Source organism: Alexandromys fortis, unplaced genomic scaffold, assembly GCF_014885135.2.
Source record: "Alexandromys fortis isolate MF-2015 unplaced genomic scaffold, M_Fortis_MF-2015_v1.1 scaffold_32, whole genome shotgun sequence".
Taxonomy (NCBI): domain Eukaryota; kingdom Metazoa; phylum Chordata; class Mammalia; order Rodentia; family Cricetidae; genus Alexandromys; species Alexandromys fortis.
In genome coordinates this window covers 14364832-14387532 of record NW_026067938.1, presented here as the reverse complement: position 1 = coordinate 14387532, position 22701 = coordinate 14364832, and the positions used below count along the sequence as shown (strand labels likewise).

At 41.0% G+C, this 22701-nt stretch overlaps 1 protein-coding gene across 1 annotated transcript in view; it reads right to left on the bottom strand.

Moving 5' to 3' along the window:
• Dlc1 (DLC1 Rho GTPase activating protein) overlaps window positions 1–22701 on the bottom strand; it is a 345287-nt gene that overhangs the window by 223905 nt on the left and 98681 nt on the right. The window contains exon 4 of the mRNA XM_050147371.1: window positions 21343–21480. Within this exon, the coding sequence (XP_050003328.1) occupies window positions 21343–21480 (138 nt within the window). The remainder of the gene's footprint in view (window positions 1–21342; window positions 21481–22701) is intronic.

Sequence of the window (22701 nt, the reverse complement as noted above, 5' to 3'; positions counted from 1 at the left end):
GTCAACGTTTTTCCACCTTTGAGTTCTCCGCCTGGCCTGTTCTGTCCATCTGTTAACTGGCCCCACGCTCTTTGTCACTGCTTGTACCTGTAGGCTAGTCCCTACATACAAATGACCTTTGTCAGACATTACTTTAATAGTTGTAGAAAATTCTAGGGCAAGGGCTCAAAATCATGCTTTCTTTAATAACTGCTAATGAAGATCCAACTTTTACAGAGAGAAATGCGATCAGTGTGAATCCCTGGCTCTTTGTGGCTGTTCCCATACACAAGCATTAGCGTTGCTTGGGGGTTGGTGGTCAGTTTATCATATTTCAAGAAAACATCCAAACACATTCCTCTGGACTGATGAGGAGGACCACACATCTTTAGGCACCAACACAGGGTGGAAGCCCTCCCCTTGGTGTTTCTGTTTGTCTCCCTTGAAACACTACTGCTTACTTGCTGACATCTGAATCTCTACAATTATATCAAACATGCTTCATTAATTTTCCTCATATTCTCAACGTGCCGCCAACAGAGGAAAGTTAGCTGAGGTAAACAAGATGTTTATCTTATAGGAATAAGTCACACTTGCTCCGTTTAACACAAAACCTTTTATACTGATAGGAAGGGGGCTCTGTGGTGGACTATTGAGAAGCTAGAGAAGCAAATATCCCAGGAATGTATATATTTACATATTTCGTTATGCGTTCTTTGAATATCCCTAATGAGACATGATAGTCAGGATATGTCTAGCACCATCCCAGACAGCCATCATGGGTGGGCCCAGTCCACGCCAACTGGAAGGCATCCCTTCTGAAAACTACAAGAGCAGCTGGACCCCAAACCCAAATGATGACCATTAAGAGGAGAACAAAGAAGGGTGACTGAATTATTAATCTTCCTCCAGTCCTCATCTCCTCAGATAATGGCTACATTCACCGAAGCCATATTGAATACAATCAATTATTGTGGGATTCCCCATGCCGATGAAAGACCTCTTCATCTTTCGGTTTTCCCTGAGGTAGAATATTCCAGTCTTTCTCAGACTTCAACTCAGTAAAATCGCTCCTTATCTTGTTCCAGGACGTGGCACACAATGATGTCTTTGCTGGGATGCTGCTATCCTCATCTTCTCAGTTAACCCAGTTGTCTTGGTTGGGTAATTTTTCAATTGTTGGTGTGTTTCTCCTTCGTATGGAAAACACAAAAATGTGAATCAACTCAGAGAAAAACTGGTCGCAGGATTTAGGCGGCATAGGAAATGTATTGTGTAGAGTAGTCAGTTCACCAGAAGGATTTTTCTGTCTTACTCTCAAGAAATACTTTGACTACATAAATGGAGCAGAAAAATATCGTATTATCCTAGAGGGATCACTGTTATTGGTTAAAAGAGCTACATCCATAGACTCATTGAACCTTTATGAATCTCTTTAAAAAGGGGTTAGTTTAATTATTTAACAAAAATGAAAAGGATTTTAAAACGGACTCAGTAAAATCCCAAGTGAGAGAACACACAGAACCTGTACATTTTTGCATTCATAAATAAAGCCTACCTTCCTTCAGAAAAATAGCAGGAATGATTTGTAAATGTCTAGTGCTGCGTTTTCTGAAAACGGCATAATTTCTACTGTTTTTCAAAACTATAATCTAAGTGCAGTACTAGACTAGACTAGACTAGAATAGAAAAGGCATGACTAAAAGGAAAACTCTAGACATGTAAAGTGGCAGTTTCTGAATAAAAAGGCATGCATGGGAATCAGAGAGCGTTGTTTCTGTGTTGAAAATAGCCCTGGTGCCATTGGTCTCAGTTTAGAAGAGAACTGCAAGGCCATTGGTTGCGCACTTTGTTGTGGACTTTGTGCGGGGGAGCAGGGGACCCAGCCCCTGACATAGCCGGGTAAAGGTTAGGCTGAGTCCATTCAAAATTCTTTAAATTTTCATTCTAAACAGGAAGTTTCAGTGACCCTTCCACCATCAGTATTGCACACAACGAATATTAAATGATAATTTATGCACTTAGTACCTGTCCACTGCTCTAATTCAAAGAATGCAAAGTGCTTGTTGCTTTTTATGGAGTAATTAATTCATGGGAGCACTGGGTAATAAAGTGGGGAAGAGTGGGAAATATCGTTAACATCAGCTGCAAAGTATCAGGGAATAATTATATCCTGGCTATCAGGGCCTGAAGAGGTTTAAACTCCACTGCTTTTATTCCTGCTCCAAGACAAAGCACCCAACCTGGGAATGTTTGTCCGCATTCTTAGCATCTTCCAGCTGAAACAGAATGGGCAGTGCCATTTCCCGTGCCTTACAGAGTCTTTCATGTTGCATTGAACATTCTTCAACAATGCTCGCAAACGCAGACTTGTTTTCCTCAGTGGCAGGGAAAGTGTGGGATACCGCAGGTGAATGGGGCCAAATTCCTAGGATTTGCCACAGACAAGCATCTTCCTTCCTGTATTTGTCTAAGCCTGTGCTTCCTGGAGCACCGGCTCGGCAGGGTGTGAAAGCAGGGCTGATGTCTGGAACCGCACGCAGTTGTGAAGCTCAGTGCCTCTTCCTCTAGGCCAGTGGTTCTCGACCTTCCTAGTGCTCCGACCCTTTAATACGGTTCCTCACGTTGTGGGGACTCCCACCATAAAATTAATTTTGCTGCTGCTTCATAAGCATGATTTTGTAACTGTTATGAATTGTAATGCAAACATCTGATGTTTGATGACTTTTAGGAAAGGCTGTTTGACCTCCGCAGGGTTATGAACCCGATGTTCTGAGTCTCTGCCTAGGGCTCCTTTAATCTTTAGTCTTTGTATATGGAGAAAGAAATGGCTATCATAGAACAAGTGAGAGCAGAGGGTTAGCAGTGTTCAGGGGCTGGGAAGGTAGATGTGTTTGGTACATGCGGGCTTGGGGAAGAGCCATGTGGTTTTATGGAGTCACAGTTATCAATGGGAGGGTGAGAATTTGTCACACGGGCTGCACTTTTCATCTTTCCAAAGCTTTGAAGATACAGCATCCTACTTTGGTCTGTGTAAGTCCTGTGCATGATGAAAGGTAAACCAGGCACTTTCAAGCCAAATTCAGTCCAAAAACTTGGGAGAAGAATCCCGCCGGGGAGCGTCATTGTGTGATGTCTCTTCGCCTGTTCAGTCTTGATAACTCGCCATTTGGGGAGGACTGCAGGTCTCAGTAGATTCCAAATACAACAGAAGAAAGGAAGAAAAACTCAGGGGAAATGATCAGTGACAGAAGCTAAAGCGGCTAAGGAGTGGCTCAAAGGCTTTGTACACTTGCATTGTGACTTGCTAGGTTTGGGGGTACAGCATAGATTTCTGGGGCTTACCCAGAGAGAGCTACTAGTTTGCAGGTTCAATCTCAAGTTTGGAACAGCATCCTGCGTCTATCTGAATGCTTTGTGCCTTGCATAGAAGCCTGACATGTGGTAAGATCAAAATTTTGTTCGACAAACGGATGAAATGAAATCACACGTGAGGAAGTACTGGGTGTACATGCAGACTCAGTCACTGAAATTGCATATTTTTTTTAAAAACCTAGAGGAATTATAATATGAACAGCTGTGTGGCAAGAGGAAAACTGTCAGGTATGAGAGGCTTTTTTGAAAGGAGGACATCTATGTGCTAAGCATTTTTGTAAAAGACTAGAACAAGAATTTTGAAAAGGAGGTGGAGGTGTGTAGAAATAGCAGCAAACTAATACTAAATCAATATGCTCATTTATTCTATGAATTCTTAGACATATGAAAAAAAAAGTTACATATTCCCAGGAGGTCTTGTCTGTCCCCTGGTTTTCATTTTCTGTGCAATGCACACTCATGCGGCATGATGAGTTTCCCCTGCGGATTCAACTTCTTACACTCCCCGAGGAATCATTTCAGTCTACCTAGGCCTGGGATATCAGAATGACAAACTCAACAGGGTCATTCCCAACGTTAAAGCTGTGTAGAAAGCAAATTTAATTCGCCTTCTACTGTGATCTTTTGCACGCATGAAGTGATTCAGTTTGACCAGAAGATGGCGGCATTCAGAAAGGAACAAATACAACCGGCCTGCAAGGTCTGGAATTAAGTTAGTGGGGCAGGAAGGGATTAAATGTGTCAGAACTTTCCCCAGAACACTAGTGAAGTGAAACAACATTGCTGTGACCTGCAAAACACTTGATTATAAAAAAAAACACAATTTTAACAAGAACTGAAGAAGGTTCTTTGGTGGAAAGTAGAGGCACACATATCTTACAGGTGTTATTATTTTATTGGCTTATCAACCTTTAAAACTTTTGTATTATTCTTAAGTGCATTTAAAGACCAGTCATCTGATGGCATGCATTTTTTTTTTATTTTTAACAATACTGAAAGTCTCTCATCAGCCCAAAAGAGGAACAGAACCTTCTTTATGTAGCCAGGTTTCACGATGTTAATCAATTTAATTGACCCTAGAACCTATAGCTCAAGCCTTTGCAAAGTTTCTTCCAATTCATACAGCAAATGGATTTACACATAATTCACCACAATGTTGTTTCCTCTGTGAAACTTAGAAACGAGCTCGGAAAGTAATTACGAGACAGCCCATACCGAGGGCAACAGTAATGAAAAATTGCAATAGCTTAAGTTGTGTGCTTTTTAGGTTTAAATACACTCAGTCAATTTTTTTTTCTGGCTACATGACAATATTTTAATGACAGATATTTGTAGGTATTCTGCAGGAAAACATTATGGTCAATAATCTATTATTTCAAAAAGTTTAAGAAAAACCTTCTTTTCTCTTGAGTTTCGAATGCCGTACACAGTATCCTCGGGGCCCATTCCTGCTGCACAGGCTGCTGATGTAAGACTCTTGTCTTCATCCCTCTGAGCCAGCCTGACCTAATTCTCTTCCTCGCTGCCGATTGGGCCATTTGAGAGTCACTAAGATACTTAGCACTAAAATATCCTTCATCTCAGGAACCCGCAGAAGCTCCTAGCTCTGAACCCAAACTGAACTCGCTGTGAGCCCTGTTCCTCATCTTTGTGTGCAAGACTGTTTAACCAGGATGAAAGGAGGGACATAGGCCCTCTTTAGAGAGGACAGAAACCAGATGCTCAATGGACAGACAACTATGTCACACGTCACACAAATGAAGAGCGTGTCAGGCTGGGTGTGCAATGCACACTTTTTAGGCTGTCATATGAAAGGTGAAACAGGAGGCGTTGCAAGCTGGAGCCCAGCCTGGGGCACATTCCGGGCTGGGTGCAGCTCAGTGGGGGAAGGCTGGCTTCTCAAGAGTAAAGCCCGGGGTTTGATCCCTTGCATTGCCCCTTTCTGTCAGTCCAGGCAAATGGATGAATGATGTAATTCCTGGAGTAATACTATGACCAATTTTAAACCCGCCACTGCACTTTTTTTTTAAAAATTGTATCCACATTTGATATGCGTAATAGTTTCACCTGTAAGTCAATGTATAAATATCACCTGATAAGCACATGCTGTGATTTACTGTTTTTAAGGAAACTTGTTCAATATATTTTTTCCCTCTTCTGCATCCGTCACTCACCATACATCTTTGGAATGCCTGCACTTATTTCTACTGTTCTTTGCTTACAGTTTTGGTGAATGCCAAATAGACAGCACCATGACCTTTGAGGCTCTAATGCTCTCCACGAGTGTCACACCAGTGATGGCAGCAACCAGGGCAAGCATTCTGACATTCACATTTCCGGCTCAGGACACAGATCTGTGCCAAATTAAAGCTGTGCCCAAACCTGAAGACGGCAGGTTTAACATGGAAGTTAATTGTGAGGTAGATTAAACTGTGGGACTTGAGAACAGAGGTGGAGGCAATGAATTGGAGAATAAAGTCTTCTTATCCCTTTAAGGATACAATAGAGTCAGGAATCAGGGTTAGGCTATAGCCCACGGGTAGGGCACTCCGCTAGCAGACAGGCGGTCCTATGTTCAGTCTCTAGTATAAACACACAGAACCGTTTGTGACATAGGAAATTCAGTTTTTAGTGTCAGTAAATGAAGCCCTGCTGGCACACAGCTACATCCGTTCCTTTGTGCTGGAGATGGAGCTCACGGCCGGGAAGCTAAAGGCACCAGACTCATTCCTCAGTATAGGGAAGAAAAAGAGTATCAAAGTATCTGGGAAAAATGGCTCTAAAGTAAGATTTTAAAATAACAACAACAACAACAACAAAACACTTTAAAACTAACTCTTGCCCTGATAGGAAGGGTTTGTAGGGTGTTCTGGTCCTCATTTTAAGGCTGATGGAAGAAATTAAAAGGAAAATGGCAAACAAAGTCATCTTGATGAGTGTTGGTGCAGTGTGAGGAACACAGGACCGGGGTTTGCTTTGGAACATAGGTGGTAAGGAGCTAAAGGATGGTCAGAGCCTGGCATCTGGCAGGACAAAAGTGATGTTTAGCTTTGTTCACAGACCACTGTGTTATCAGTGACTTGTCTAGAAAACCAGAGCTACGACCAGACCTCAGACAAGACAAACTAGAGTGTCAGATATAGCCCTTGTGGCTGTGTCAGAAGCAAAGTGACCCACACAAAGATGGAGATGAAGTCACCAATGCCATCACTAATTGCCTTAGGCAGGAGATGCCCTGTGTAATCCCCTGAGCATCTCCTGGGACTGGTTTGCTGATTAGGAAAATGGGATAGACAACACGGCTTTCAAAGCTAGTGTATTCAAGACTAACAGCTCTTGATTGGTCTGGTCAGTGCTAGGTTTGAGGAACATTCAGTTACCTCATGGAGAAATGCATGTGGCAAGATTTACCAAGTGTGGAAGTCAGTCATTTTGGAAATGGATGCTCTAGAGTATCTGGTACACAGCAGCAACCTCCCGAGAGACCACACCATAGAACTGCGTGACCAATCTGTTCCCGAATTTACCAATCTTCAAGCCAGTATACAAGATGGATAATGTTCTTCCACCCCACCAAATTAGGAGTAACGACTTGTAACATCGCCATCTAATTAAAACAGCCTTCATTACCAGGAATTCAGTGCCTCTGTAAGACCCCAAACAAAATAAAGCCGTACAAAGCAGCAAACGGTGAGAGAAACCGTCAGCAGGAGGCAGTGATGCTGCAGGACCAGAGGAGGGTGCCAGTAAAAGGTCAAACAGTGTGATGGGCATGTTAGTATATGCTAAAAGCTCAAAGAGAGCTGAATCCTGTGTCGTTTGACAAAGCAAATCCTTCTCGGATCTTGGTAAAAGTTCAGCGACATTGTTGCCTGTAGTGATGTAGAAAGTAGGGGATATACCCAGCCAGCTTAGGGACATAGCCAAGGGGATTTCCAGGAGATGGCTGCATGCTTTGGAAATTACTGTCTGTTATTTATACTAAAATGAAAGGTAAGAGGGAGACCAGAGTGGGGCTTCTTAAACTCTTCCCATCTGGGCCATTTAGTACCTGAAACATGTTCATATGGCCCCAGATATATCTATCTATATCTATATCTATATCTATACCTATACCTATACCTATACCTATACCTATACCTATACCTATACCTATACCTATACCTATATGAGGCATACAAACCAAACAGTTACTGATAATAGATCATAAAACTGCTTCAAAGCAATAGTTTGATATCCATATACTACTGGTCATTGTAAAGAGGAAAGCAACTTTCACACTAATGAACAAGGCATGCCCGTTTGCTCTCACTGAATATTTCATATCGCAGGACACAGGGTGTCTTCACAACTTTTCAGAGTTGTTTATGTGTGTGTGTTGTATGATTTATGCATATGTGCACATGTGTGAGTATACATGGGTGTATGAGCCATATGTATACATGCTGAGGTCGATTTCTTCCTCTGTTTCCCTCTGCTCCATTCCCTCAAGATGAAGTCTTCTTCCTTGTTTTTTGCTTTCAGCTATGTTGATGGCTTGTGTGCCCCAGAGAGCAATCCTCCTGTCTCAGCTTCCTACATCAGCTATTGGCATTACAGGCATGTGGCCACAACAGCTCCTTACATGGGTATAGGGGATCTGAACTCAGCTCCTCGTGCTTGCAAAAAAAAAAAAGCACTCTTACCCTAATATTTTTGTTTATAACTGTCCATGCTGTAGCCACTGCTTTGCGGAAGTATGTAAGCTAAGAAATTAGAGATAAATGTTTAAGGCCATTTCCGAAGTTATTAGAAACTCTGCTCTCATCCAAAGCTAATCTTCACTTAAGAAAAAGAAAAGCAAATAAAACTCAAGGCAGCAACTCAAAGAGCAATTTTAAAAATCAGTCCATCACAATGCAGTCCAAATGTATTGTGTGTTGATAGTTACATCCGAGGCGTGACAGAAGGAAAACACCCAGTCCTTGCTCTCCGTTAGCTGACAGTGTTTCTGTATGAGCACACAGCCTCGTGTGCACAGCTAGATCACTGCAGTTTAGCATGTCTCGATTCGGAACCAAGGAGTTACCAGCAGCGTCCACTGGTCACGTGCTGTGATGTCACACCCAGTGCACACACGTTGTTGGACACACGTGCGTTCAGAACCAAGGCTGCAGTGATGCTGTGAAACTCAACACAGCCACGCGATGTCGCAAACATCCCACGTTCACCACACATGTGATTTTTAAATTTGCTTTCGGTTGCTGCGCATTCAGAAACCGTTTGCTGCCCCTCCACGTTTGGGGTCAGGGTCAGCATCAGTGGTTGACTGAATCTGGAATCATCTGAGAGTTGGACCCCTGGGCAGGCCTGTGGGGATTATCCTGTTTGCCTTAGCTGAGGTGGGAAGAGCCACCCACTGTGGGTGGAGCCCTTTCTTGCCTGGGATCAGAAAATAGGAGACTATGTAAGTGGAGAGGTGCATTCATTCATCCTCTCTCCCTTTTCCTTCTCCTTCCATCTCTCTTGCCTCCTAATTTTCTTTAGTTTTTTGAGACAGGGTTTCTCTGCATAACAGCACGGACTGTTCTGGAATTCACTCTGTTTACCAGGCTGGCCTCCAACTCACAGAGATTCACTGGCCTCTGCCTCCAGAGTGCTGGGATTTAAGGTGTGCACGACCCAGCTTTTTTAATTGTGAAATTAAGACCAGCTGACCCAACTTCAAATCTTGATCTCAGATAAACCCCTTCTCCCTTAAGTTCCTTTCATCAGGATATTTTATCACCACATCAGGAAACATAACCATGCACTATATTATTTAAGCATCTTTGGCGAGAGTCCTGGGAGTCCAAGATCCTAAGCAGGTAGTGAATAAGATGATGTGGGATGCCCATAGTGATGGAAGAAGAAGCAAGAGAACTTTGTGCTCACAGTTAGTATAAGTGACATTCCCAGGGAAGCAATAAAAGATAAACTGTTTGATTCTGGATGACAGGCCGTCCTTTGTTAGTCTTTGTCTTTCATTGCTAACCTTCCTTGAATCATGGACACTTAACATTGATCTATTACATTGTATGTAAATTGGTTTCATAAAGTTGATTAAAAAAAAAAGAAAACTATTTTTTTCTTTTCGTTCTTGCTTCTGCTATTTATTTTCCATCTTCCTCGATGACTTGGTTGTTCTCTCAGCTTCCCAAGCAGCCCATCGGGGCCACTGTCAAACTACCAGTTCTGCCTCCAGTCATGTGACTGACCTGCATCTTCCTAGTCCCCTGCCCTTGGCCTTTTCAGGCCTTCATGCTCTGTGGCCTGAATTTGTACACCAGCTTCTTCTTGTCCTTTCCTTTGCTGGCTGTGATGACATGTTCCACATTCTGCATTCATTTTCCTGCACTGTTAGCAGGGATTCAAGTTCTTTAAAATAGAAATCAGCTTGGTTTTCTGTTCAAAAATCATCCATTCTCACATATCTATTTAAGTAGTGCCCCGTTTCTCCATTTTTGTCAGTCCCCCACATTTTCCCTGAAGGCTACTCTGGCCACGTTCTCTGCCTGTTACTGTTGCATGTACCACAAATGAGGTTTTCTAGGATGCCCTGTCCAGGTAGCTAAGTGGATCTCTGATGTTTCTGACATGAGATTCCAGACTCTCTTTACCTGGGAAACTCTTGCTGTTTGTTCCATTGTTACTTCCTCTGGGAAGTCCTAAGTGAAGGATTTTCTAAGTGAATTTGGTGATAATATCAATTTCTTATAGAGAACACCATCTTTTCATAACCAAGCGTTCAGATAGCTGCTGTGTGCACCAGCTTACACAGTCCCTGAAGGCGAAAGCCATGGCATGAGTGTCTTCTATTCCGAAATTCCCCCCTCAGATCCCACGACTGAATTTCCCTGCCACTGTATGCCCTGTTGGGAAATGTCCTTGACCTGGAGACACTACCTCATTTAAGGTTACATGATTTTCTAGAGGCAGCCAAGTACCAAAATAGACCGGTGCAGGGATGGACAGCAACAGTTCCGTTCCCTCAGTTTGTGACAACTCCGAAGAGCCACCCCAGCTCCAGAGAACTGGGCTGAGGCTGCAGTTCACTGCATGCCCACTCACACCAACTCTGCCTCTGCTCAGCGCTGCCTTCTTCCTGTCCGTGCACGCCCATGTCTTACAGTGCTCATCAGTAAGCCACCCCCAGGCAATTCCTGTCTGGGGATTGGACTCCAAAAATTCTGACCAAACAATCAAATATCACCCACTCATGATTTCTACTACAGTGGCTCATGCATAGACACCATAACTTTATAGCTTTTGGAGAACATACAAGAGTTTGGTCTCACAACAGTAGTGGTAAGAGAGTTCAGCTATATTAAAAATTTTAAAGGTATTTGTTTAATTAAAATATGAGGTAGTTGCGTAGCTGATTAAATAGGTATGCGCATGGCTATAATTTGATTCTTTACCTTTTGATTAAGATAATGCATTCAATTATCTTTTTTTTTTTTTCCGAGACAGGGTTTCTCTGTGGTTTTGGAGCCTGTCCTGGAACTAACTCTTGTAGACCAGGCTGGTCTCGAACTCACAGAGATCCGCCTGCCTCTGCCTCCCAAGTGCTGGGATTAAAGGCGTGCGCCACCACCACCCGGTGCATTCAATTATCTTATGTGTGAGGTAATTAAAGAGTATTAGTAAAAACTTTTACTTTCACAAATTTGCTATGTTTGGTCTATATAACTATATGAGAAATACTGAAAATGAAAAAATGTTTGCAGAGCTTCCCAGCATAGTAATACATAATAATGTATTTGACACAGACAGAAAAGCTATACCATTGGTGGAATGATCACAGTGTTTTGATGTATGCCCCAAATATCAAATACAACATTAAACACTTGGTCAACATTTGCTTGTGCAACAATTTTAAATCAAATTTTTTTTTTGCGCTGAGATTTAGATTTTTCGGATGGGCATGATCCAGATGCATGTTATATATGCATGAAAGTTTTTAAGACTAAATAGAGGTAAAAAAAATTAAGAAGGCATTTTTGTTAAAACTAGATTTTATTGCAAAATATAAGCAAAGCATTAAAAACCATCACAAATTATATCTAAAATTGTAGGTCAGAAATGTTGAGCTCTGCAGGCCTGCAACACCCTAGGCCATGGCTCAGTGCAGCTATGCTGATGTGTAGGGGGCTCTCTTACTCTTTGGTTTGGTTGTTAGCCCAGGGTTTGTGACTCAGGGTTGAGGAAGCCTAGGGATGCTCACAGAATGCTGCTGGTGAGGAGCTTCCATCTCAGAGACTGCCAGGGCTCACACACAAATTCCGCATCACACCCCCTCTCCTATTTGTTTAGTCTGCTCTTTAAATGAAATTTGTGCTATGGATGGTTCAAAGCCCAATACTTCAAAAAGATAAAAATAAACCCTGTGTGTGTGTGTGTGTGTGTGTGTGTGTGTGTGTGTGTGTGGGTGTGTGTATGGGGGGGTGTCAGCATTCTGGGATGCTCCAGAGCACACCGTGTGAACAGCACTGAATGATTTGCATGACTCTGCATTTCAGAGCGTGTCTAATTGAGTAAATGCCCATTTAGTAAATTGCTATGGCCTCTTCACAGAGAAGGCATCAAAGCAGATCAACACAACCCAAACAGGAAGTGTAGCTAGCCATCCACAGGACAGAGGGATAGTTGGCTTTGAGGACATCAGTGGATTTTCTGAGCCCCCCCCACTAACCTGGTAGATTATCTGAGTTACAGTATCATGTTAACACCGTGGGAACACGGAGACCCATCCAGAGCAGCAGGGGCAGTATCGAGCTACAGAGCACAGAATATGGATCAGAACACAGACACACACACACATACACACACACACACACACACACACACACACACACGAAGAACCTGATATATAAAACACTCAAGTAAATATTAAGAACAGTCCAATTTTTCTCTTCTTCTCCTCTCCCCTCTCCTCCCCTCACTTGTACTGCCCTCCCATCCCCACCCCTTTTTCAATACAGGTTTTAAATATTTGCCAGGCTGCTCTTGAACCTACCAGTCTTTTCTCAGCAATTCTCCTGCCTCATTCTCCCCAGTGCTGGTACCACAGGCATGTGCCATCATGCCGGTGGGGGTCTCAGGGCACACTAAGGATAAACAACACACGACTCCCTGCTCTTATAGTTCTGTTGTATGTGCAGATTTATGTTAAATGTGCAGATTTATGGCCTTCAGAATCCTAAAATGAAGGGGAGAGATTTTCAGTTTTTATGCCATCATTTAGAAATTCAGTATTTGGTAGACCCTGCCGACAGCTACAGTCCAGGAGGGCCTCTGTGTAAACTTGGTCTACTTGGTATTGAATATCCATGTGGACTTGCCTGTTACAAACATTGCAAATAGCTTTCACTGTCTTGAAGCAGTGAGCACAGAGGCTGCCAAAGGCCAAGAATCGTTTATCAGCCTGTTAGCATCACAGTAGAAAACATGGGAAGATACTGCACATATGATTAGAGCTTTGGGACAACCAGGTCAGTGAGGGAGGCAGACAGGACTGTGAGGATGACTTACTGGTCTTTATTTCGGCTCAGAGTTATGAGTTATGCTCCTGGTTGCTGTGATGTGGCAGCCTGGTGACTTGCCATTCCACGGTGCACAGAAATAACTGCAAGTTGTTATTTCTTTTGGGTAAAATTATGAACTGGATTTAAGAACTCACACTGGTACACAGGGCACCAACGTTTCTCACTGTTACAGTAACACGCAGACTACAGTTTATCTTATCACATCTCTTGGTGTGGGAATTCCTTCTGTATATGTGTTGCTCTTATTGGTTAATGAATAAAGCTGTTTCAGCCAGTGGCTTAGCAGAATAGTGCTAGACAGAAAAACTAAACTGAATGCTGGGAGAGAGAAGGCGGAGTCAATGGGAAGTCATATAGCTGCTGGAGGAGACAAACGCTGGAATTCTGCCTGGAAAGCCACAGCCACGTGGTGATACACAGATTATTAGAAATGGGTTAATATAAGATATAAGAGCTAACTAGAAAGACACTTTAGCTATTGTCCAAACAGTATCACAAATAATATAGCTTCTGTGTGTTTCTTCCGGGTCTGAGTGGCTGGGGAACAAATGAGTGGCCTCCGCCAAGAATCTCTGGTTATAGATGCATCTCTGTAGTCCTGTTCCTGGTAAAAGTGAGGTGTGTGAAGATTGTTTCTTGACCTAATGGAATATACACAGTTCACACTGCTCCCCCTTTCTTGCCCCGTCTTTTAGTTCGGAGGGTTTTCTCCCTGTCACCTTATGCCAAGGTCAATGCCAACCCCAAGATCAATGCCAACCCCAAGATCAATGCCAACCCCAAGGTCAATGCCAACCCCAAGATCAATGCCAACCCCAAGATCAATGCCAACCCCAAGATCAATGCCAACCAAGCAGGAAAGGAAGAAAGATGCGTTTGTTAACCCGTGACATCCATCAGTGGTGTAATTCAGAGTTTGGTATTAACCAGGACGTGAAGGCACAAGTTTGACGCCGTCTTGGCACACTGAAACTCCAAGATCAAACGTGAAAAGAGGTGTGTGAGAAGGCACCAGTGGAGGCCACGAACACACTCCACGCCAGCTTGTCCTGTGTCACTTGGAAACCCACCAGAAACTGATGGCATTTCTTATAGCTCACACACAGAGTGGGAGAATTTTGAGTTGATTTTAAATATAAAAGTGTGCTGAAAAATGTGCTTCTCCAAGCCCTACATTAATAAAAGACATATTTAATTATTATTTACAGATCCAAAATGTGCGAGTGGAATCCAGCATGGTTTTAAATTGTAGAATTCAAATTGTAAGCAATTTCTCATAATGATCAATGACTAATTTCATGTTTAGGAACATTTTTTTAGCCCTCTGTTGGAATAGTTTCTCTTCCGACAAAGTTGCAAATTCTGTTCTGTTTTTCCTTTTCATAAACAATAATGATTTTCATGGACTGAGGCAAATATTTCTTTAAAATTCCACATGCTTTACATTATTGCATAACTATGTCAGGGCAGAATCGCCACATTAAAAAACCCCAACATCAAAGGCATTTTCATAAGATGATGGCATTTTTTTGGTTGAAATTGTAAACTGTACTAATTCAAATCTCTTGATGTTTGAGAAGTCTAAATAACCTTTCTTTAAAACTATGAATGTCGGGTGATGAAACGGTTCAGCGGGAAAAGACTCTTCATCAAACCCAGTGACCTGAGCTTGGTCCTCCGAACCCACATGGTGGAAGGAGGGAACTCGTTCCTGAAAGTTGTTCTTTGACCTTCCATGCTCACGCAGCATACACACTGAGTACACATACCTGCACCCACAATTTTGTGTGTTACTTCTTTTAGTATACTATTTTCTTAATGTATGAAAACTAATACTGTGTGACATTATGAAATGATAGCTAAGTTGTAGCTGGTTTTTTAATGCTATCATAACCTTATCCTGGAGGAGTTCAGTAAAAGGGGTACTTGCTGCTGTCACGTGCAGAGATGTATTTGGGATTAAATAGTGGATGCTACTACATGAAATTACCAGTCTTGTTAAAAAGTCTACATGATAATAGCTAACATAAGACACATCATGTTGTATAACCAAATATAGATATTGCTAAAGTAGATTGGGGTTTAAGATTAAAATTTTCTTCTGTGGAACTTGCTTTTCTCTTGTGTGCATGTCGGTTTAATCTCCCGTTCTTTGATCTGTGCACTGTAGACAACAAGAATGTCTATTCCTGGACTATTCTGAGGCAATGAATTTGAGTAGCAATTTGTGGTTATATGAAAATGACTAAAATATAAATTGGAGGACAACATAGCATGGATCATATCTTTTTAAGTGAAAAAAGAAAAGATTATTCTAGTCAGTTAATGTATGTGTGTGTGTGTATGTGCAAAATGTGTGTACACATTTGTGCGTGTGAATGTGGCTATGGCTCCAATGCAGAGATCAGAGGACAACCTTGGTGTGGGTGTTCCCCTTCCAGCTTGTTCAAGATGAGATAGGGTCTCCTTATTGTTTATTCACTGTATAGATCAGGTTGGCTGGCCTACAGCTTCTAAAATTTCTCCCATCTTCACCTCCAATCTCTTTGTATGAGTTTTGTTATTATAAATGCCCACTCTATGTGTTAGATTTTTATGTGGGTTCTAGATTTTTAACTCAGGGTTTTATACTTGTAGGACAATCACTTTTACCTACAGAGCCATCTTCCCAGCTACTTATTTGTTTGTTTGTTTGTTTATGAGACAGTTTCTCTATGTAGCCCAGGCTTCCTTTGAACTCACCTTTTTCCTGCCTCAGCCTCTTAAGTGCTGGGATTACTGGCACACATCTTCTTGCCTGTATTAAGATAGTGTTTTTAGCTGGGCAATCGTGACTCATGCCTTTAATCCCAGCACTTGGGAAGCAGAGGCAGGTGGATCTCCATGAGTTTGAGGCCAGCCTGGTCTACAAGTGCTAGTTCAGGACAGCTAGGGCTGTTACACAGAGAAACCCTGTCTCAAAAAAAAAAAAAAAAAAAAAAACACAAAAACCAACCAAAAAGATAGTGTTTTTAAATGTCCCTAATTTTTATAATAATTTTTAATAAAAAGTGGGTCGGTGAAACTAACCAATGGCGTCAAAAGAAGAAAGGTGTGGTGAATACATATTTTAAAAGTATCTAACATGCTGGAACGATAGCTCAGAGATTAAGAACATTGTTGTTCTTGCCGAGGACTTGAATTTGGTTCCCAGCAGCTACATCAAATGGCTCACAACTGTCTTTGAATACAATTTCAGAGAATCCAACACCCTTTGGCTTTACACCCCCCCCCACACACATATAAATAAACCAATCCTTAAAAAGTATCTAACATCCATAGCCATCAACAAGATGCAAATTCAAACCACCTTGAATCCCATGTCTCCTAACTCAGAACAGCTATCAACAAGGAAATTGACGGGAACATTTGGCTAGTATGGGGGAACAAAGGAAGACTGGTTCTATAGTGATGGGATGCAAACTAGTCAGCCATTATGAAGATCAACATGGAGGTTTCTCAAACACTTAAAACTAAAATCACCAGATGATTCAACTGTACCACTCCTGGGCATCCTCCCAAACTCCCAGTTTACTGCAGAGATGCACATATTATACGCATGTTATTGCTGTACATTTCATAATAGCCAAGAAGAGGAACCAGCCTAGTTGGCCATCAACAGACGAAGGGATAATAAAATTGCGGCCCATTTACACAACGGATTTCCCTAAGTTTTAAAGAAAAATGAAAATTTCAGGAAATTGGACCAGATCTAAGAAGTATTCTTTTAAGCAAAGCCACCCAAATTCAGAGAAAACAAAAGCATAAAACCAAACTTGTTCTCTATCATATGGAGATCCTAACTTGTGGTACCTATGGCCATATATGTGATTATATGCATATGTGTGTATGAAAACACACGTGAGTCAAGCTTTCAAACTAGAAAGGAGACCAAGGGAAGGTTAGAGGTGGTGTTGAGGGAGCAGGGTGGGAAGCGGAAAGAGGGCATAAGGACCTGCGGGGCATGAGATCGGGGAATGATACAAGGTCTGGGGAGGGATACAGGCAGAAAAATCAACCACAATGAATTTGTTTGAAAAACGCCACAATAAAACTTAATACTTTGCAGGTGAATTACAAATATAAAACTAACAAAAGATCAATTAACGAAATAAGAGTAAGAAACGAACAGACCCCAACCAATCAATGAAGCAGCATTAGATATATTACACATATGCGCCGCCCCTCCTTTACCTCCAAACATGAACAACCTTTAGCGAGAACTACATTGACAAGTGAATGTCAGACTGGGAAGGTTATTATCTGATTCTATCACGACAGCAGTGGGAAAAGGAATAGGGTATAGGAACTGGCCTCTCATTTGATCACAGGCAACTAAAAACTCAAATTGAGCCAACAGTCACCTAAGCAGTTAAAATATTAAGATTGGCCATGCATCAGCCATCCAGAAATAAGCACGGACTCCCAGAGTGGGACACACTTTTAAGGCTTTGATATGACCATCTCCTTTCAGTTTAGGGGAGGGTCTGTTCTAAATACTTCTTCAAAGGAGCCAGGTATATGACCAGGTGGGTATCGTCCTGCCTGCCCTCAGTTCCCACCCCTCCGTGAGTTGATGCTTTTCACATGGTCTATTTTTATCTTTACTCGACTCATAATCAAAATCCTGGATATAGCGTTCAGCTCACTGAATTGGAGCAGTTGTTACTGCCTTGAGCTGAAATAACCTATAGATGGCCTTTTTCATTCCACAGCGGTTACAAATACTTAAGGTTAATTATTTCTCCTTTTTGTGATAACCCCTAATCACAGGATGGCTGTTAACTCCAGTACACAGTCCATGCTGGTGGATTCCCAAGGTCCCCTAGGTTGTTTAGGATGTACTGATTAATTCCAAAGGTCTCAACCTGCTTAAAGGCTTCTAGTTCCTATCACCAGTATCAGAATCTTTGTGGCACCAGGCAACTCAGAAACTCCTTGCTGGGAGATGAACATAAACCACTGTCTCAGATTCCCAGTCTTGCTGCTGTTTTCAGTTATTCTGCGCAGTACAATTGGAGAGTGATTCTGCTCCCCCAGTTACACATTCTATAAATATGACAACTTCTTGTCCTGTTATCTGAGTCTTAGCCTTTTTAAATAAAACCACAGATCTGCATTTTAAACATCCTTCAGGTAAATATCATCATCATTATCACCACCACCAACAGCAACAACGAAAAAGGTCTGAAGAAGAGAAAACTGAGATAGTTTCCAGCGACAAAATTATTGGTTCTCACTTTCATTATTATTGTTTACATAGTCCTGGATATCGTAGCCAGGATTAGGCAAGAGAAAGAAACAAAGGAAAACCAGCTAAGGAAGAAAAAGTGAAGTTATCCTTCTTTGAGGACGACAGGATTGTTTATGGAGAAAACAGTATAAACTCCACTGAAAATGTTTAGAATTAATAATTCAGTGAAGATCTTCAACATAAAATCAACAAACATTTTTATGTACCAGTAATAAATGACTGATTTTTTTTTTTTTTTTTAGAAAATCTTCCTGAAGAGAGATGAGGACTGTACTTCTTTGGGTATAATGATAGACATTAAAATTTAGTTAAGGTTTATGCTAGTTTAATAAAGTGGTGGGTGTAGGTTGCTCTCCAAGATTCATAACTTCGTTAGCTTTGGGCAATTGGTTAGGTGGTCAGTAACAGGCACACGTTTTCCTCCTGTTGAGTGGCTCGTAGTTTCCATTACAGAGCTGTTAGCTACCACCAGGGTGTATGCCACTACTGAACACTTAGGACTCTAATGCATATTAGTTCTTATTGTGATGTATAGGCCTCATATCTGGGCAGGATTGTTGGTGAAATATCATTCAGAACAGTCTTATCCAAAGTCTCACAGAGATACATTACTCAGAAATAAATTTTACTAAAGAAGTAAATGAGGGCTAAGCAACTTGACGCGTAGGGTCAAGTAATTTCCGCCAAGGCTAACAATCTGAGTTCAATACCTAGAACATAATGGCCGGAAGGAAAGAACCGAGCCGTGCAGCCTGTCTTCTGACGTCCATTCGTGTGCATAAGATCACAGCCACACAAACAGACAGATAAATGTAATTTAAAAATCGAGAGAAAAAACTAGAAGATCTCCAGAGTGAAAATTTAAAAACAATAAAAAAAATTATGAGATTACGTACAAGAAAACAGACTCAACTTATGCTCATCAACTCAAAATATTGCTACAATATTCATCTGAATCCCAGTTGCGATATCTATTTGGGAAGGATCAGGAGGTGTGGCCTTGTTGAAGGAGGTGTGTCACTAGGGGTGGCTTTGAGGCTTCAAAACCCAAGTCATTCACAGTTAGCTCTCCCTGCCTCACGGTTGTTGTCTCAACATGTAGGGTCTCAGACAAATGTAGATTATGGTGATTGGATCATGGCACACTACATACATACATCAAATTATATTATACCTCACAAATAAGCATACTTGTCAAAGTCTTAGAGAAAATGTTCAATGAATTAATAAATGGCTGCAAGCACCACTTGCTTTTAATCATATAATTTTCAGAATCCACAATCCAGACCCCAGCATCACCCTGTCTCTCAGAATTTGTCTTGACCTGGATGGTGGTGACTTGGGCATACAACTTTGCAAGACTCTAGATTTCTACAGATTAGAAAACCCATTAACCCCAAGTTTAGTACATTTTATTCCATAAATGCTGTACTTCCATCAAAACATAAGCTGAATAAATTCCACCAAATTGAACCATCAGAACCTATAGTGTCCAAATTCAAACATTTTTCATGTAACATCTTTACATTAAATTATACATGAAGGACTGAAGTCATTGAAGACACAAAGACAGCAAGACAGGGCTCTACAGTACGTTAAAGAATCTCTATAAAATCATAAGTCAAAAAGAACAACGTTCTGTTAGAGTCTACCTATTAGCAATGCTACTATTGGCAGTTATTTTTTTTAATATTTATTTATTTATTATGTATACAATATTCTATCTGTGTGCATGTCTGCAGACCAGAAGAGGGCACCAGACCTCATTACAGATGGTTGTGAGCCACCATGTGGTTGCCGGGAATTGAACTCAGAACCTTTAAAAGAGCAGGCAATGCTCTTAACCACTGAGCCATCTCTCCAGCCCCCTATTGGCAGTTATTTTACTGTATCCTAAACCGGCATTATGCGTGTCTTTTATTCCCCGCACATATAGCAATCTCACAACACTGAAGCATTTTTTTTTTTTTTTGCATTTTACTGTTTAAGTACCTACCCCCTTTGATAAAATAGAAACCATTTAAAGATGTGGGTAATGTATTATTCCTCTGAGCCTTTTTCTCTTCCCAGTTTGGCATAGTGCATGGTATGTAGTAGATATTCAGTAGGTGTTTATCATCAAATAATCCAGACACAAACGATAACAGGCAATTAAACGCCTACCTATGTAAATACTAAGGACAGGCTCATCTACTTTGCCAACAGTATGCTTTGAGTCTCTTTAAATCCCAGTAAATCTACCACATCTTAAGCTCAGAGTATTCTTTTGGTCCCGTTTTAGAACTGCTTTTATTTTAAAGACAGGAAAACAAACAGTCCAAACTCATTTTTTCTGTGTTAAGCTAACATGGGGATTAAAAAAATAATACGGCTCTGTGATTTTCACCCAACTAGGAGAGGCTATTTTGGAACTGTGTGGACTTTAGATATTTGAAGCAGTAATTACTTCCCCCATAAATGTTACCTTTTAGAGTCAAATACTATTTTCCCACTGCACTTCACATTTTCCTTAAAGGAAAACATGTTTTATTCAGAGTTGACTGTGCTATGTTCCTGTGTGCGGAAAGTCTCCTTTCCCTTTGTGTAGATGGCTTTGTAAGGTCCGCCAATCAAGGCAGCTAGGAGAATAATTTACACCCATTAAATATTAGGCCTTACATGTTCTACGTCATTGAATACCCACAAAATATGATGAGTATTTATACATCTGTACTTCTGCATATTATTATATCATCTCAGACAACATTTTATCTATCCATCCATCCATCCATCCACCCATCCATCTGTCATCAAAGCTTAGAGATTTTCTAATCAGTATGTGGTGTGATCAGGGTAACAACACCCGAGAACTCACCTCCACATTTTATATTCTTAGCTGTTAAAAGTTTTGCAACAGAATTCATGGAACATACTTTGCATACTTATGGATCCGGTGCTTTCTTTAGAGAACTACTTATGTAACTATTTAAAAAAATAAACAGGATTTTTTTTTAGAGTAATGCTATACCAAGTTGATGCAGATAAGAGTCCAATAGTCTCCTTTCCACACTGAGCAACACATTATCCATGCTTACCTCACGTTCAACAACATCGACTGTATGTCTGGGATTTTTTTTTTCTACAACTTACCATTGCCTTGGGTTTGGTTCCAGAAATGCTCTCTGGAGCGGACCATGAGTCGGTGGAGTCAGTGTTAGAAGACAGAGTCACCTGCGTCTGATTTACTGAGATACTATCTGTCCCGCTTTCAGATCCTGATTCCAGATCCTGTTAAAGAACAAATGCATGGGCATAAACAAGGGCACAGAGTTGAACCCTACACGCTCACTTCCTCCCGCCAGCGGTCCTCCCTCCTTTGTGACTTCCAGTCACTCACAGCATCCCAGAGGCAGAAAGGTGAGGTGCCTGCCAGACTTCCTTGCAAGGTCTTGTGAATGCCACATGAAAACATGTTTCCAGTCTTAGCTCACCATGTAAGGGGTGCTTTTCACTATGAAATTACAAACTATCGATAGTATTGAAACTCATTTTCTGCAGATGGGATGTAATATGAGGCGGTTAACATGTAAATGAGTAAGAAGAGTGATACTGCTTTCTTTAAGCGGTGTGTCTGCGTGTCCATCTGTCCGTACAGGGCTGTGTGAAGTACAAAATTGTAACCAAATTTTTTTTGTGCTTGAAATGACTTCAGGTCAGACTACTTTATGACTTTCCATAGAAGACAAAAACCATGTTTTCTTCTAAATAAAATATGGCTCACTTGAATTTCAAGTTGAATTAATATGAAATGGATACCAGCAAAAAAAAAAAAAACCCAGGTAGTTTATAAACATTAAATATATAGCCATGAGTAATAATTCATTTAATTTACCTTTTTATAAATAGCATGGGCATTGTGCATTTATTTTGCCCATCCATGATGTAATGAGGTAGTTAAAAGGGTACTCTTTTATTTTCTAACCATACAATAATAAGTATCAGGTGATCCAGATACTGTAAAGATTGAAAAGTAGTTTTGATACTCAGAGATGTGTACTATTTATGTCTTGTTTATTGTCTTCTATGAGCGTTGAAGGAAACAGAAGAGACTCAACAATGGCCAAGCATATTCTGGGCTATATCTATGCATTTCTGCTTATGTATGTTTTTTTCTTCTGTCTCCCTAGCCAGCTGTTAGGTAAACAGTTCATCTTTGTGTGTTCCTCTCTCTCTGACATGATCCTACCATTGAGAAATTAGACAGTTTTTTTATGGTCTTAGGTAGCCAGTTATAAAGCTGAGATCCAAATGGACCTTCAGTCACTAACATTTGCAATGCTTCTGCTAACCTATTTTGCTTTATTTCAACTGATGATAAACTGAGATCTTAGAAACAGATGTTATGTTTATAGTGGCAACAAATATGGTAATAATTATGGTTATAGTCCATGAGATAGTTTATGAAATACTAAAGTCCAATTTACAACTTATGTAGAAGTGCAAATCATA